Source organism: Hevea brasiliensis, chromosome 14 (genome assembly GCF_030052815.1).
Source record: "Hevea brasiliensis isolate MT/VB/25A 57/8 chromosome 14, ASM3005281v1, whole genome shotgun sequence".
Classification (NCBI taxonomy): domain Eukaryota; kingdom Viridiplantae; phylum Streptophyta; class Magnoliopsida; order Malpighiales; family Euphorbiaceae; genus Hevea; species Hevea brasiliensis.
The window spans coordinates 2,373,534-2,390,267 of NC_079506.1; the positions used below are offsets into that span (position 1 = coordinate 2,373,534).

General features: G+C 34.1%; 3 protein-coding genes across 7 annotated transcripts; all 3 read left to right on the plus strand.

Moving 5' to 3' along the window:
- Window positions 1-722: 722 nt before the first annotated feature.
- Window positions 723-2,384, plus strand: LOC131172648 (uncharacterized). 2 transcript variants are annotated; one of them, XR_009143215.1, is made up of 4 exons: window positions 723-856; window positions 981-1,049; window positions 1,710-2,073; window positions 2,155-2,384. XR_009143215.1 is itself a non-coding variant. In XM_058134057.1 (4 exons), exons 1-4 carry the CDS (start codon window positions 741-743, stop codon window positions 2,174-2,176), a joined length of 576 nt encoding a protein of 191 aa, XP_057990040.1. In that variant the 5' UTR covers window positions 729-740; the 3' UTR covers window positions 2,177-2,384. The 2 variants fall into 2 exon arrangements, 1 of the variants encoding a protein (XP_057990040.1); XM_058134057.1 differs by having other exon boundaries at window positions 729-856; window positions 976-1,049.
- Window positions 2,385-6,260: 3,876 nt separating this feature from the next.
- LOC131172649 (uncharacterized protein At5g64816-like) lies at window positions 6,261-7,064 on the plus strand. 2 transcript variants are annotated; one of them, XM_058134061.1, is made up of 2 exons: window positions 6,261-6,380; window positions 6,526-7,064. In XM_058134061.1, exon 2 carries the CDS (start codon window positions 6,531-6,533, stop codon window positions 6,912-6,914), a length of 384 nt encoding a protein of 127 aa, XP_057990044.1. In that variant the 5' UTR covers window positions 6,261-6,380; window positions 6,526-6,530; the 3' UTR covers window positions 6,915-7,064. The 2 variants fall into 2 exon arrangements, with proteins under 2 accessions (XP_057990044.1, XP_057990043.1); XM_058134060.1 differs by having other exon boundaries at window positions 6,529-7,064.
- Window positions 6,572-16,413, plus strand: LOC110670657 (uncharacterized). Of its 3 annotated transcripts, XM_058134058.1 has the most exons (6): window positions 6,572-6,716; window positions 12,422-12,463; window positions 13,258-14,194; window positions 14,390-14,485; window positions 15,157-15,293; window positions 15,891-16,413. In XM_058134058.1, the coding sequence occupies exons 3-6, from the start codon at window positions 13,313-13,315 to the stop codon at window positions 16,060-16,062; spliced, it is 1,287 nt and encodes a 428-aa protein (XP_057990041.1). In that variant the 5' UTR covers window positions 6,572-6,716; window positions 12,422-12,463; window positions 13,258-13,312; the 3' UTR covers window positions 16,063-16,413. The 3 variants fall into 3 exon arrangements, with proteins under 3 accessions (XP_057990041.1, XP_057990042.1, XP_021688471.2); XM_058134059.1 differs by lacking the exon at window positions 12,422-12,463 and having other exon boundaries at window positions 6,579-6,716; XM_021832779.2 differs by lacking the exon at window positions 6,572-6,716 and having other exon boundaries at window positions 12,073-12,463.
- Window positions 16,414-16,734: the final 321 nt, after the last annotated feature.

A 16,734-nucleotide genomic window follows, 5' to 3' on the forward strand; every position in this document is an offset into this window, starting at 1 on the left:
CGTTTCTAATTATTGTTCCCTCCCCATCAATTATATTAAAATTTTATTTTTTATGTAAGTTGTCTGACTTAATTTTTGTTTTTCTTGTAGATTCATTTGGATTTGTCTATTGTTTCATTGGGTTGAGATCTTGGAGCAAATTTGAAGTTGGATTAATTTTATGAGCATTGTGTCAATATGGGAAAACAAGGGCCTTGTTATCATTGTGGCACTAATAATAAGCCTTCTTCACTTCTCTTTTAATTTGTTTCAAGAAAAGATAACTTCTCACTATATGAATGTGCTTCTAATATCATACACCTTCAACTTTCAAGTTATGATAATGAATTTAAGTAAATAGCTTATCATATAATATTAAATTATTAAATTATATATTTAATTAATAAATTTTAATTTAACGACGTTAAAATCATTTCTAACATCATAAATTTTGAAATTTAAATTTTAATCAAAATCAAATGAATTATAAAAATACAGATGTTAATACTCAATAAATGTAATTTTTGAAGATCCGTTTAAAAGGAAATCATTTTATTCTATTTTTTTAAAGATTTTTCTTATTTAAATTCGATTTATCATGAATTTAAAATATAAAATATAAAATGTGATTCACTTATTATATATATAAATCTCATGTATTTATATATTGAATATACGAATCTAGACAAATTTTCCTTTCTATTAATTTTATTTAATTTCTCTTTTCTCTATCTTTGGAACAGGCACTCCACTATGGAGAAATGGGCCACCTGAGAAGCCAGTGTTATGCAATGCCTGTGGATCAAGGTACAGGATTAGAGGATGTCTTGCAAACTATACACCTAAGCATGCCCAAGGACAACCAACTGCTAAAAGGGTAAGAATTAAATCCAAGTCGGCTCCAAAGAAATGCAAATTGATAAGTACTGAAGAAAACTTCTCCATTGACGTTTGCCATTCTACTGCTTCTGATGATTTTACAACCAATAAATCTAGCTCAGAATCTGCAATATCATGTTCCCAGAGCTGCTACAATGTAAAAGAAGAAGAGAATGGAGGTGAAAGTCCAGGTAAGTTTGCAGTCTACATTCTATAACACCATTGAAAAATTGAGATTTTGCTGTCCAAAATACTCCTAGTGTGCTGTATCTTCGTTCACATAATTGTGATGTTCAACTTCCAAAGGTCTTATATTCTAGGGGTGAGCAGAATTCTATTCAAATTAAAAAATTTTATCGAATCGATTTAATTGGGAAACTCAGTTTAATTTTTTGTAGTAATTTGATTTTTCTTATTTAAGAAATTTTATTTATCTAGTTCAGTTTTATTTTTTGAGACAGAAAAATAAGTTAAATTGAGCTGAATAATTTTTTTAATTAGTTATTATAAGGCTTTAAATTAGAATTAAAATAAGAAACATAGCCGAAATTGAGTCAGAAGTGAGTTCAAAATAAGTAAAAAAAAAATTAAGATGGAGTTTAAATCAAACCGAATTGAACCAGTTTAGTTCAGTTTTATTTAATTTGCAAAAAATTATTCAATTTTTTAATTTGATTTAATTTAATTTTCTTTCTAATTTGCCAAAAATTTTGATTTTGTTCAGGTTTTTTATTGTTTTTAAAACTGAACCGAATCAAACCCTTTGATTCTTACCCCGCACTTAGACCTGTTAAAACTCTGGACAGAACAAGGCAGGTAGGCAAATTTAAGCATATGGTTATGGTTTGCAGGTGGATTAATCCAGGGAAGCTTGTGGAAGTCTGGTATACCTTCAAGAAAGAGGTCTGTAAATGTTCAACGCTGTCTTACACCCATTGAAAGACTTCAAAGGGAGCATTGCAATATTTTGAAGAATCATCCTTCCATCTTGTCTGAAAATGAAGAGGATGATCTTCTCATTTATAATGCAAACAACCTGCAAGTATCCTGCAATGAAATTGGCCTTGGAGGCTTTCTTCTCAAACCCAATACCACCACCACTACCATTACTACTACCACAGAAGTTCCACCAGCTGAGCCTGAGAAACACTCCTCAGCAGTAGATATCAAGGATTCTGCTTTAATTGAGTCCCAAAGTAGATCCTCATCATCCATGTAAGTAGTAGATTTTTATTATTGTTTATGATTTTATATATATACGTGTTACAACTCAAATTTTGCCTTGTATCAATGCAGGGGTGGGTTTCAAGAAAATTGAACCAGTTGCAGATGGCTAGCTTCAAGGGCAACTGGGCAAGAGCAGGTGGAACCATATTAAAAAACTGTAGTCACATTTTTATTTTTTCATTTTTGCCATCCATTGAAATCTCAAAAATGTACTTCTTTACATTAATTTGATGTATTTATTTTTAACAGTTTGCAGTAAAACTAAATTTGACTGATAAATTATAAGATTAATTTTATTATTTTTTTTTTCATTAAGTAGATTTTATAATTAATATTAATTTATAATTACCCATTCTATTCAATTGGCATAAATACAAATTTTTAATAGAATTTATGATTTTTTTATAAAAATATTTGTATATTTTAATATTAATTAGTCATAGCACATTTCTATTATCACTTTTAATAAGAGTTAATAAAAATAATTTTTAATACAAAATAATGATAAATTATCAATAAAATAAAATTTTAAAATTAAATTATTAAAAAATTTGTGACTAAATTATTTTTATATTAAAAATAAAGATAAGACAGTTTAATCATTTGTATTAAAATTAATGATAAGTTAATAAAATTTTAACGGTATGAATTATTATTAAATTTTAGGATTAAATTATTTAATTTTAAAAAATATAAAGATTAAATTATAAATTTTATTAAATTTTGTGGATTAAAATATAATTTATTTTAATAAAAATAAAAATAAAAATAAAAATAAAACCAAAATGACTCTTATGTCCCATAAAATTGGAACATTTAGGACCTGTTTGGTTTAACTGTTGGATACAACTGATAGCTGTTATTGTTAGTTGATAGCTGATGATTGATAGCTGATGATAGCTGTTTTATGTTAAGTGTTTGGTAAAATTATATTTAGCTATTGCTGTTGATATGTGAAATGACTATAAGGGTATATATCATATAATTCATTTAATTTTTAAATAAATATAAAATTATAAATTTATTACATTATATTTGTCACGACCCAACCTATGGGCCGGACCGGCACTAGGACCTGGGCCAGCTTAAAGCCCCCGAGGCCCGTAGTAAGCCTAACTGTTCATTAACCCAACTCTAAGGCCCATTGGGCCCAAATTCAAGAAAACAAACGGACAGAGTCCGGCCATAAAATGGACTTTCCAACAGGGAGTTTTCGACTCACCCGACCTGTAAACACAATAAACAATCCATTTGGGAGATAATCTCAACCTCCACATACTCATCAACATAATAATAAATGGGAGCTCAGCTCCCTCATCCAATCCATCAAAACAGACTTAAAATATTAAGTTTACAGGTCCAACATGATAATAATATTACAGACCAAATTCAAATAATTACTGCTAACACATGCGGAAATTCTAGGAGTAACTAAAATTACACAAATATTAATAAACAACCTGCGAAGTAGAAAAGCAGGTTAACCCTGAACAAAATATCCTCCTGTGGCCTGTAAAAATTTTTGAACAGGAGTGAGCGTCGACTTCGAGAGTAAAATATCAATTTTAACCATAATCTCTATAACTATCTCAGAACTAATGCACTCGTGGAGTGAAATGCAACATCAACATCATATTCACATCATAGCATCAAAAGGTAATTTGGAGCACTCACACACTCGTAGCATCAATCATAATATATTGGGAGCCGATCCTATACTGACTCTCTTAAATCCAACACAGTGCCTGAAGAACTCAAGCCGGACTTTCGCTTAATAAACCAAATCGAGGGTCCCAGAGAAGAACTTAAGCCGTGACTACCCCTCGAAGGAACGGGTCCCAGCGAAGAACTCAAGCCGTGACTACCCCGTCCTGTCCATAGTCCACACCACATCACACGCACGCTAACGCACGCACACTGCTCCAAATTACCACAGCAACACTCATGGCACATTAACAGTTATGAAATGCAACATAATTCGTGCCTAGAGTTTAACTACATAAATATATGCATATAAGTGATGCATGGGCATGCTGAACATATAATAATATCGAAATTACAATTAAAATTAATATTTTACTCACAAACTTGACGACAATTTACTGTAGCGGCTGGGCGGAGGAAGAAGGCTGTCCCGGCTCACCTGACAATTACATTACATCTATTTAATAAATTTGACTCAATACAAACAAAGAAAAAGATCAAGTACGTCCTAAGTCGTAGAAAATCGCAGAGTCTCCCCTATACCTAGGACCTACCCAACCTGCAAAAGGGCTAAAAACGCACTTCTATACTCGCAATCCATACATCAACAGTTCAATCATATCACACAGCCCCTCCTGGGCCCATCAAATCAATCATCCATCACAATACGCAAAATTTCAATTTAGTCCTTATTATTGATCATTTTTGCAAAAACTGCCCAAACAAGCTCTAAAAATTATAAAACTTTGCCCCGCGATCCTTAGCAATATTACTAAGCTATTGCAAAAAGAATCGAAATTTTCTAAGCTACCACGAATATTTTATGGATTTTTAATCCTATTTAAGCACTAGAAAATTACGTAAAAACAAGGTTCGGGTTTACCTTTGCCGATTCCGACTTCGAACGCGCTCGGGCGTCGACAATGGGGCTAGCCAAAACCTCGCCCAATTCGAGACTTTTCCAGTGCAGTCCGTTCGCCCAAATTTGCGAACTTCGATCAATCGCCGAATTTCCGTGAATCGAGAATACCTTCACGAAGCCCATAACACGGGGTTAGTACATAAATTTTTCAGAATTTTCTAAGCTCATTTAATGCTCGAAAATACACTGCGGTTCGTGGGACCCACCAAAAAGCGGTGTCGGAAAAATTAAATTTATGTCGTTGAAGCTCTCGACGAATGGAGCGTGCTGGTGGCCTCGATTTTCTCGTGGATTCACGGTTTCGAAATCTAGCCGAAAGTCGAAATGGGCTAAAATCTTCCCGAGCTAAATCGGACAATCCGCTCGACGGATTTGGCGTTCTTGGTGTCTATGAAAAGCTCGCCGAGTAAATGATTTTGGACACAAGACCGGTCCAATTGGTGGCGGATCGGCCGGTTGGCCGAGGAAGTCGGCAGCGCAGCCGCAGGGACGTTACATGGCGTTTCGGCCGTTGCTTGACGGCCGACCGGCTTCTTTGGTTTGGCGCGGCGCCGTCATTGGCCGGGTAGGCTGGCGGGCGCTAGCGAGGAGAGAGAAACGAGAGAGAAGAGAGGAGAGGGCGTCGCGCGCGGGAGGAAGAAAAAGAGAAGAGACCGGTCCGATTCGACCGGTCCGATCCGGTCCGATTCGATTCCGCCGGTTCGATTCGAAATACAAAATTTTGAATTTTTACTCTGCCTCGGGACCGAAAACGAGGTCCAAAAATTCCGAAAAAAATTCCGTAAAACTCAGAAAAATACGTAGACTCCAAATATATTTTTAGTTTTGCCACGTGGTCTTTAAATTAATTTTTAAAAATCATCAAAGTTTATATTTTCGGAAAATCGAACCCGATTTTTAAAATCCGAAAAATCTCAAAAAAATTCCTAAAATTCAAATAAAATTAAAATACCAAAAATACTCATAAATAATAAAATTTTGGGGTGTTACAATATTATTTATTTTATTATTAAATTAAATATGTAATTATTTAATTAATATATTATATTATTTAAATAAATATATAATTATTAATCTTTTATCATTTATTTTATTATTAAAATAAGAAAATAATTTTTTTAAATAATTAAATAATTTTAAAAATATAGATAAAATAATTATTATTATTAATAGAAAAATTTATAATTAATTTTAAGTTTTTAGATATAAATAAATATTTTATATTTTATGTTATTAATAAAAAAATATTTTAATAAAATTAAAATATATTAATTAAAATTAAAATGTTAAAATTATAAATAAAAAAATATAAATATTAATAATATTAATTTTTAAGTTAAATAAAAAAAGATGATATGATCAAAATAAAAAATAAAATAAAATCAACTATAAGCTGATGAGAAATAACTCTAAAAATAGAACAAACTGCAGCTAATGGCTAATGGGTATCATATCAATTGTCCATATCAGCTCTATTTTTTTTAAGCCTATCAAACAACACAATTCGTGTCTATCAACTATCAACTGTCAACTATATCCCTGAAAACCAAACACCCCTTGGACCGACGAGTTTACGCTTCTCTCCATTGCCTTTTAATCCCACCGCCGCAAGCGCAACTTCCCGCTTACATCGCCCCCCAGCGCCACCGCTGCCGCCGCTACTGCTTTGGTAGGTTTTCTTATTTAGTGTTCCTCGTTTGCTGCTGTCTGTTATCGAAATTGAGAAGCCATGAACATTTACTGCTAGAACCCACTTCTCTGAAGGGATTTCTTTTTGAATGGTTAATTGTTGATCGATTGCTTTGTTTTTGTAGCAGCAATGGTGGATCCATGGTGGGCTCTGTTAGGTGCCGCCACACCAGCCATAATTGCAGGTCAAGCTTTCAGAATGAAGAAGAAGAGTGTTGAAGAGCAAAGGTTAAAGAGTGCTAGAGGACGTGAAAAAAGCTCTGATGAAATTTTTGTTTGTGAAAGGGTATGCACTTCGAAAAGGATGTTAAAAAAGGTTGGTGCTTTTTCTAAAGACCCAACTGTTGATTCTTGTGTCACTGTTTGTGGTGTTTCTGAACTTGATGCTTGTGCTGATGCTTGTGCAAGAACTGTTTGTGTTAATCAACATCAAGTACCCAATTGGAATGATGTCTGTTTAAAGAGGTGCCAAAATGAGTGCCTTAGGCTGTCTAATTCCTCTGTTGCTTCTTGAGAATTTCGTGTATCTGCAATTTTCTTGACTTTGATTTACAAGAAGTTTGTGTTCTTTTATATTTTAGTGAATTGATTATCAACACTGTCTATGTTAACCCATATCCATTCGAAGTGTTTATTTTATACCATTTTCGGGTTGAATTAGAAATTGATTTGATTCTACAATGCATACTGAGATTGAGTGGATCAGGTCAGAGTTTCTTATATTTCTTTTAGTGTTCACTATGATTTTTTTTTCTTTTTTTGTTATGTAGTTCTCTTTGCATTTTAGATATCTTGGTGGACTCTTATCTTGCTCAAAGTGATTTTTTATGCTCATGCCTCTGAATATTAAAAAGTTTTGAGTGTATATTTAGCACTGAGGTTGAAAATTTGTCCAAGAAAGTACCTTTTCAGGTGTTTTTGCAATGCTTTTACAGAGAGACCTAGTTGCTTAGGAGTTCTTGTAACCAGAACAAGTTAAATTCTCTCTCTCTCTCTCTCTCTCTCTCTCTCTCTCTCTCTCTCTGTCTTTTGGTTAGAAAAGGGAAATGCGGGACTCAAACTTGTGTCTTGGCCCTAGTTGAGAGATGCAACTAAAGGTGCAAGTTGCCTTTAATTAATGTATGCAACATCAATACTAAGAAGCCTAACAGATATTGAGTATAAGCCAAGGCGGGCACCTGCCACCTAGTCAAAGTTCATTCTGTCATCCAGCATATCCAAGGTAGGATTAGTTTAGATAATTTGTGAACTGTGGACAAGTACAAATGCTACTTTCAAGTGGTACTGCAAACATGGTATCAAGGTCTCTTTTTCTTTTATTCTTAATGCTCTAATCTTCATTATACACAATTGGTGATCTTACACAAATGAGTTCCCGAGTTGTCAGCTACTGGCAGGCAGTTCAATATTTGAGTTTTTGCTGCCTTTCTTGGGCGTCTGACTTCTGCGGTGGGAGTAGAGGTTGCTGGATGTAATAACATGTTTGCATCTGGATATATATGATTTTTCTTGTTTATACTATATGTATTCTTATCTCTCAGGTTAGCATTTTTCCGATTAAGCTACTAGCCCTTTAGGCATGAGCTTATGAAAATGCGCCACTCCCTTAATCTCATCTTTTGTTTCCAATCCATCTTATCTTTGAGGCAAGCAATTTGCTAATGAACAACAAGCCAATTAGGCATGAACTTATGATAACACTCCACCACCTTCATCTCATCTTTCTTGTTTCCAATCCATTAGTGAAAGTGGCAATGCAATTCTCATTTTGAGGACTCTTCAACAAGTCTTGCACTTGCACTTGTGGACTCTCTTGTTGAAAGTGTCATCTAAAGTCCAGGCTCAACAAGGTAGATGCCAACCCTTATTTCTGGTTAACATGTTCTTGTCTTGGCAGCAGCAGCAGCAGCACAAGTAGCACATGAGCATTGGATGTGTTAAAAAATCATGTAATTTTAAATTGTCATTTTCATTATACAAAGGATGTGTTATCATTTTCATTGTTTAAAGAAAATTGATGATGAGAATTATTTAAAAACTAGAATGTAAAGAATAATCTTTTGTTCACTAATCACTACACCTCATATAACTCGATAAAATAAAGCATCCATTTCAAAGGGAAATTTAATAATTAAAATTTTAAACTTCTATTAAAAAAAATTTAATATCTACTTAATTAAAAGTTTTATATAAAAGAAAAGAATCTTGTTAGTAAAAACAAAAAATCATCATACACCTAAATAATTAAATTCTGATTATCAATCATAAATTATTATAATGTCATAATTGTTTTATAGACTTTGTTACAATTGCTTATGTCTTAGCTATTATTATGGAATTACAAAGAGATTATGTAGAATTATAACCATTTCTTATTTTTCATTTTTCAAATAAATTTGTTTTAAAACATGATACAAATAATATATATATATATATATATATATATATAATTTTTGTAAATGAAATTTTATGCTATAAAAATATTCATTAATGGGTGTATTTAATATAAATTCAAGCTAATTTAAGAATGACCTTAATAATGATTAGATTAAATATTTATATTGTGATATGTACATAATTAATTAAATTGTCACGACCCAACCTATGGGCCGGACCGGCACTAGGACCTGAACCAGTCTAAAGCCCTCGAGGCCCGTAGTAAGTCTAATTATTTTCCAATCCAACTCTAAGGCCCATTTGGGCTCAATTTCAAAAATTTAACCGGACAGAGTCTGGCCATAAAATGGACCATTTAACGGGGAGTTTTTGACTTACCCGATCTGTAAACACAATATAATATAAACTGGGGAGCTCAGCTCACCCTCCACATAATCAAATGTCATAAAAATAAATGGGAGCTCGGCTCCCTCATCCAATCCAACCATACATGCATTTAATAACTTTACCGGTCCAACATGACAAATATATTACAGACCCAAATCAAATAAATATTTCTAACACATGCGAAAATTCTAGGAGTTAACCGAATTATACAAACATTATAGATATTAATAGACGACTTGCGAAGAAGAAAAGCAGGTTAACCACAACAATAATCCTCCTGTAGCCTGGAAAAATAATGAACAGGAGTGAGCGTTCGACTTAGAGAGTAAAATATCAATTTTAACCATAATCTCTATAGCTATCTAAAGCTAATGCACTCTGTGGAGTGAAATGTAACATCGTCATAAATTTCATACAAATCACATCAAAAAGGCAATTTAGAGCACTCACACACCCGATAATGTCAAACAATACATATATGGGAGCTGATTTCCTATCCAGCCCTCTTAATCCAACCTCTGCCAGCGAAGATCTCAGCCGGACTTTCGCTTAATAAACCAAATACGGGGTCCAACGAAGAACTCAAGCCGTGTCTACCTCGAATGACCGGGTCCCAGTGAAGATCTCAAGCCGTATCTACCCGTCCTATCCATATCCAACACCACACCACACAAACACCAACGCACGTACACTGCTCCAAATTACCACAAACAACATGCATAGCACTTTAACAGTTGTGAATGCAACATAAAACGTGCCTAGAGTTTAACTACATAGATATATACATATAAGTGAAGCATGGGCATGCTTACACATATAATAATATCGAAATTACAATTAAAATTAATATTTTACTCACAGACTTAACTGCGATCCTTTGTGGCAATTGGAGGAGGAAGGTCATCCCTCACTGACAATTTTATTACAATTATTTAATACATTTGACTCAATACAAACTAAGAAAAGATCAAATATGTCCTAAGTCGTGTCGAAAATCCGGCAGAGTTTTCCCTATACCTAGGACATACCCAACCTGCAAAAGGGTTTAAAACGCACTTCTATATCCACAAACCATACACCCACAACTCAATCACATCACACAGCCCCTCCTGGGCCCATTCAAACAGTCATCAGTCACAATATGTAAAATTACAGTTTAGTCTTTATAATTAACCCTTTTGCAAAAACTACCCATATGAGCTCTAAAAATTCTAAAACTTTGCCCCGTGGTCCTTAGTAACATTACTAAGCTAATGCAAAAGGAATCATAATTTTTCTGAGCTACCATGAATATTTTATGGATTTTTAATCCAATTTAAGCACTAGACAATTAAGAAAAAGTAAGGTTCGGGTTTACTTATGCCGATTCCAACCTCGGGAATGCGCTCGGAACGTTTGACAATGGTGGAGTAGCCAAAATATCGACCCAAATTCCGAGACTTTTTCTGTAGCCTGTCTGTCTGGCTGGAAATTCACAGACTCGGGCAACTGTTGAATTTCCGCGAATTGAAGGTACCTACACGAAGCCCACAACACGGGGGTCAGTATATAATTTTTATGGAATTTTCTAAACTCATTTAATGCTCAGAAAAACACTATGAAGTTTCGTAGGATCCACCGAAAAACGGTATCGAAAAATTTTAAAATTTATATTGCTGCGAAGCTCTCGACGAGTGGAGCGCTATAGTACTCTCGGTTTTCTCTTAGGGTTCACGGTTTGTGAGAAATCTAGCCCAAAAGTCGAAATGGGCTAAAATTTTTCGGACAAAAATTGGGCAAATCGCTCAATGAATTTTAATGTTCTTGGTGTCTATGGAAGGCTCTGGAAGTGTAGATTTGCTTTGACATAAAACCCGGCCCAAACGGTGGCCGGATTGGCCGAATTTTGGTCAGGAAGCCGAAACGGCGGGCGCGAGCAGGGGGAGCTTGGTGCGTCGTTTCCGGCCACTTGGAGCGTCGGCCGGCGGCGAGGAAGAGCTAGGGTGGCGTGCCGACTAGGTGGGGAGGCTGGCCGACGAGGTGAGGAGGCTCTGGGGGAGGAGGGAGGAGAGAGAAAATGGGAGAGAGAGGAAGAGAGACGAGAACGCACGAGGGAGAAGAAAAAAAAGAAGAAGGCCGGTCCGATTCGATCGGTCTGATCAGTTCGGTTCGATTCGGCCGGTCCGATTCAAGATAAAAAATTTAAATTTTTACTCTGTCTTGGGACCGAAAACGAAGCCCAAAAATTTCGAAAAAATTTTAAAAAACTCAGGAAAATTCGTAGAGTCCAAATATATTTTTAGTTTTGTCACGTGGTCTTTAAATTAAGTTTTAAAAATTATCAAAGTTTTAAATATTTTCGAAAAATTTCAAATAATTTTTTAAAAATTTAAATAAAATAAAATATTAACATTTACCCATAAAATAATAAATTTAAAAATTTAGGATGTTATATAAATTGAGTGTACAAATTTAAATATAAAATTTAATCTAATGGTTAATAAGTTCATTCTTATATAAATTTAAATTCTTTATAGTTACACATTTCATTTTTTTTAATATTATTCAATGAAAAAACGTAATTTTATTTTTTTAATAGCACAGGTTTCTTTATTTCATAAGAAACATTTTTTAAAAAATTATTTAATATTATAATTAAATAATAAAAAATATAAAAATATTATATATATATATATATAATATAAATACATATAAATAATTAATATTATAATTAAATAACAAAAATATATTTTTATAAAAAATAATTATATATATAAATTATTTTTCATAAAATAAATATAATCTAAAATGAAATAATTTTTTTTAAATTATAATCATCTATAATTCCTAATTTTATTTATTTTCTTTTTTTTAAAAAAAATCATAGACTAATTCAGGTTGCTCGCGTCCTTGTCGGCGCGTAAACCAACATTTTCGCTCTTCTCACTGACAGTGATCTTTGCTTCTCTCACAATTCCTTCCCTCCAAACCACCACCACCTGCATCTCAGAATCTACCCCTTCTATTTCGCCGCTAATATCTCCTTCTTCCTCTCTCTCTCTCTCTCTCTCTCTCTCTCTTTCTGGCCATGGATTTCGCATCTCGAAGAAGCAGATCTTATCCCATTCCCATTCTCATTATCACTTACTCATTCTTTTTCTTGTCTTTAATCATAAATCTCACCAATGCCTCCATCCACATCTACGACAAAGAACCCTTCGACGAAGTTGGAAATGCTTACCTTCTTTCCGGTGGCAGCGAAGGCATTGTGGCCGCCCCAAATGGCCGTTCTTATATCAGGTACCTATCAATTGCTTCTGAATTATCAGAAAAATGTGGGATTTGAAGAAGATGTTGCGGGTCTTGGATTTTCTAGTGGAATTTTTTTTACTGGATCTGATGTTGCATTTTATTGATGAAAAGATTTGTGGGTTTTGGGTTTAAAGAAGCATTGGGATTTGCTCGAAATTTTAATTAAACCGAAGATAAAAACATGAGATCTGAGGTTGCCAATCGAGTTTTGGTGCCATGAAAGCTGAGGAATCCGAAGCAGAAGGTTTTTGAAGCTACCCATTTTTTGTAGTTCTAAATATTTTAGCCAAATATGATATTATAATATTTTTAAAACGAATCTAATTTTCTGACTCTAGTGAAAATTATAGAGATGGAAGACAGATTTATATGAGTTCATAAAGATGCTGCTTGCTATCATTTGCTTCCCCATTAGCTGCGAAATCAACAGTGTTAAGGAGGAAAATAAAGCCTAAGCAGCACTCAAGGACATGTCTTTTCACAAATATTATTTCATGAAAGATTTCTGGAGTTTAGCTCTTTCCAAAGTGTAAATTTTAAGTAGTGAGGTAGCATGTGCAGGCTCTGAGAGAGAGAGAGAGAGTTTGATATTACTGGTTCTTGGGCTGGTGTATGTATTCATCCCTGGATTTAATAGTGTTTCTGTTCCTGTTAATGCATCGTATGTTTTAAAGATCATATGATTTCTACCATTTTTGTGTTTATACTCGTGCTTATTGAATTTTTGCATTTCTGACTTTCTGTTGAAAGATGGATTCACTGTATAATGGTAACTGGAACAGGTTTAGGGATATCACTCTTTGGAGGACCAAGGAGGCTGCTGATGAGCATTCAGAAATGGAACACAGTTCAGGATTGGTACAGGTTGTGATTTTTGAGGCAGCTGACCGGAATAATATTGGCGGTTCTGCTTATGGTGGACAAAGATCGATTTGTTGTACCCCTGATCTTGCTAAGCTGGAAGGTTGCAAGCAAGGTGAAGTCATTAGGATACCTTCAGCGACAGACAATAAGTGGCCTATTGTTTTGAATGTACAATTCAGTGGTAACTACTTATCTACAAACATACGAGATGAGTATGTTAATGTCACGAAGACTGGGATGTATAACTTATTCTTTATCACATGTGATCCAAAACTCAAGGGACTAGTAATGAGTGGGAAGACAGTTTGGAAGAATCCTGATGGTTATTTACCTGGTAGGATGGCCCCTTTAATGAGGTTTTACGTGCTCATGTCTCTTGCATATCTTTTGCTTAGTGTTATTTGGTTTTTCCAGTACATGAGGTTTTGGAAGGACATATTGCAACTTCAGCATTGCATCACAGCTGTTATTGCCCTAGGATTGTCTGAGATGATTCTTTGGTATTCTGAGTATGCAAATTTTAACAGCACAGGAACTAGGCCAGTTGCAATTACAACTTGGGTTGTGACTGTTGGAGCTATAAGGAAAACTTTTTCTCGTCTTGTTATACTCTCAATTTCAATGGGTTATGGTGTCGTACGGCCCACTCTTGGTGGTCTTACCTCAAAGGTGCTTCTTCTTGGATGTACATATTTTTTGGCGTCTGAGTTGCTCGGTATTACTGAGTATGTGGGGAGTATTAATGACATATCAGGAAGAGCAAGATTGTTTCTAGTCCTTCCTGATGCATTCCTGGATGCATTTTTGATACTATGGATATTTACATCGCTTTCAAGGACATTGGAGCAGCTACAGGTATTAACTTGTGGTAATCATCTGTTTCTGCTTAGGATCTTAATGTCTTGCTATTATAAGTGCTTGTTTTTCCTCTTGCCATTTTTGCAACTTTTGTTTCCTACTTTCTTACTTTTGGATGCCAAAATTATTATTATTATTATTATTATTATTATTATTATTATTATTATTATTATTATTATTATTATTATGCAGGCAAAAAGAAGCTCTGTCAAGTTGGATATCTATAGGAAGTTCTCAAATGCACTAGCTGTGGCAGTTGTAACTTCTGTTACTTGGATAGCCTATGAGGTATGATATGTGGGAAAGTGCACATTGGCTTCTGTGCAAATTTATCACATTTACTTGTATTATATTCTTCATTTACATAGATTGTCTTGGAAGATGGATGTAAAGTATGTTCCATTTACCAGTCAAAAAATAATCATGTCTTTTCTGTTTTTCTAGTAGTGTGCTTGTATTGGAATTGAAAAAATTGTAGTACAATGTTTTCATCTGGAAAAAAATTTATATATGCAATGCATTACTTTCCTCTTGAATGTTGACACAGAGAACCCCCTCACAGCTTTCATTTGCTAATTGAGCATAACTTAGGCTGGTTTACCTTACGCGGATCACTTGCACAGTTGCACTTGTTAAGGATTCAATGAGCTATTACCCTTAGACATGGAGATCTTTCATACCAAATATCTTAGTTTTACAGAAATTGCGAAGGAGATTGTTAAAGATAGTTGATAGCCTGTTCTCTGGAAACAACCGGTATCATTTGCTGCTTCAAATATGAACTTTTATTTTCCATTTTGTTACTGATCTTCTTTGCTTCTGTTTAGGAGGAAAACTTTTTTGTCCAATAGAATGTTGTTTTCTTGTAAACAATATGCAAATAATTTTTCTCCTCTAATTATTAAGCTGTGAATGTGGTTTGCTTAGTTTGTTCTGAATCTGATATTGCTTTCTTATAGGTTTACTTCAAAGCAACAGATCCATTTAATGAACGGTGGCAAAGTGCTTGGATAATTACTGCTTTCTGGGACATTCTTGCATTTGCCTTGCTCTCTGTCATTTGCTATCTCTGGGCTCCTTCTCAAAGCTCGCAACGGTATAGTATAATCTGAAAGTTCTTTAATTTAATGTTGTTCATTTGAAAATGCCTATGTATTAGCATTTGGTCTGCTGATGAGAGCTCTCTTTAGGTAAAAAATAATACCGAATGATGGTATATAACATGACTAAATTATATGAAATAAATCACAAATGAGTTGGCTAAGAGAAAGGAGGTTTTGACCTATTACTGTCAAGATGGTGGTTGAAATTCTTTTTGAAATAAGTGTTACGTAAATTGTCCAGTGAACTTTTCATGAAAAGTAGACTTTCTCAAACAATATTTAAAAGAAAAAAAAAATCATCATTAAAGCATAATAACTAACCTCATTTGAGCAAGGGCTGGGGATCTAATGAGAGCGAGTGTCACTCCATTATTTGGATAATGGCCTAGTGAGAGTCATGATAGGTAAATGATATATATATATATATATATATATCTTCAAACATTAAAACATGTTTGAGGCCAAAGTTCTAAAATTTTTCTTTACCTCATTGCTGAGAGCATGTGTCCAATTTTCACCTAAAACATGTCACCACATATTATGTCCTCTTGCCACCTTTTTATGCTGACCTTTTCTGCCAAACTACACAGGTATGCCTACTCAGAAGAAGTAGGAGAGGAATCTGATGATGAAGAAGCTCATTCTCTAACGAGGGGAAAATCAGATGGTGACATAAGTTTAATTGAGAAGAAAGAGAAGAATGCCAGGACCACAGATGTTTTTGATCAAGAGGATGAAACAGAAGAGGAGAAAAGAGAATGATTATTTGTAAACATATTCTTTCAGTGACCTCATTCAGCAGTGCTAAACAAATCCTGTCAATTTGAGCTCAAAGAGATGATTATCTGTTATTTCAGAGATACTTCTACTAGGCCTGCAGAGGTTTAAAATTTTGACGTCATGTGATTCTGCTAAATCTCCAGAGTGAAAAAAAAAAACAGCAGCAGCATCAGTTTTGTGATTATTGTGCAAGTATATGAATGGGCAAAATGTGGGTTGGAAATGAATACTTTGTTAAGGAGTACATGAAATATTGTCAAAGAAGGGTTGAACATTTTTAATGCCCTATGTGGGGTTTGTATCATAGTTAATTGTAATGCTTTTATCTTTTAATTGGTTTAAAATTCATATACAACACAATTGAGCACCTTAATGCCTGTTTCACATTGAGGTTTCAGGGCTAAAATTGTTTTTCAGAGAAAAACTATTATTCTAGATGATAGTGAAAAAAATAATTTAGAAAATATTGATTTACCATTGAACCTGTCTCATTGGAGTAGGGAGTTGAACCGAGGTGGAAGAAGGTTATTTCACCATATTAATCATTTGGTTACCATGCGCAGTGATAAATAGAATGTTTGATATTTTGGATTGTTTGGTATTTTGGTGGGAAGCCCCTTTCATGTTTGAAATTTGACAATAGCTCCAACTTTT

Coding starts and splice junctions, on each gene's coding strand:
- LOC131172649 (XM_058134061.1), top strand. CDS start 6,531: ATGGTGGATCCATGGTGGGCTCTGTTAGGTGCCGCCACACCAGCCATA.
- LOC131172648 (XM_058134057.1), top strand. CDS start 741: ATGGGCCACCTGAGAAGCCAGTGTTATGCAATGCCTGTGGATCAAGGT. Junction 1,050..1,709: donor GAATGGAGGTGAAAGTCCAG/GTAAGTTTGCAG, acceptor TATGGTTTGCAG/GTGGATTAATCCAGGGAAGC. Junction 2,074..2,154: donor AGTAGATCCTCATCATCCAT/GTAAGTAGTAGA, acceptor GTATCAATGCAG/GGGTGGGTTTCAAGAAAATT.
- LOC110670657 (XM_021832779.2), top strand. CDS start 12,252: ATGGATTTCGCATCTCGAAGAAGCAGATCTTATCCCATTCCCATTCTC. Junction 12,464..13,257: donor AATGGCCGTTCTTATATCAG/GTACCTATCAAT, acceptor TAACTGGAACAG/GTTTAGGGATATCACTCTTT. Junction 15,294..15,890: donor CCTTCTCAAAGCTCGCAACG/GTATAGTATAAT, acceptor CAAACTACACAG/GTATGCCTACTCAGAAGAAG.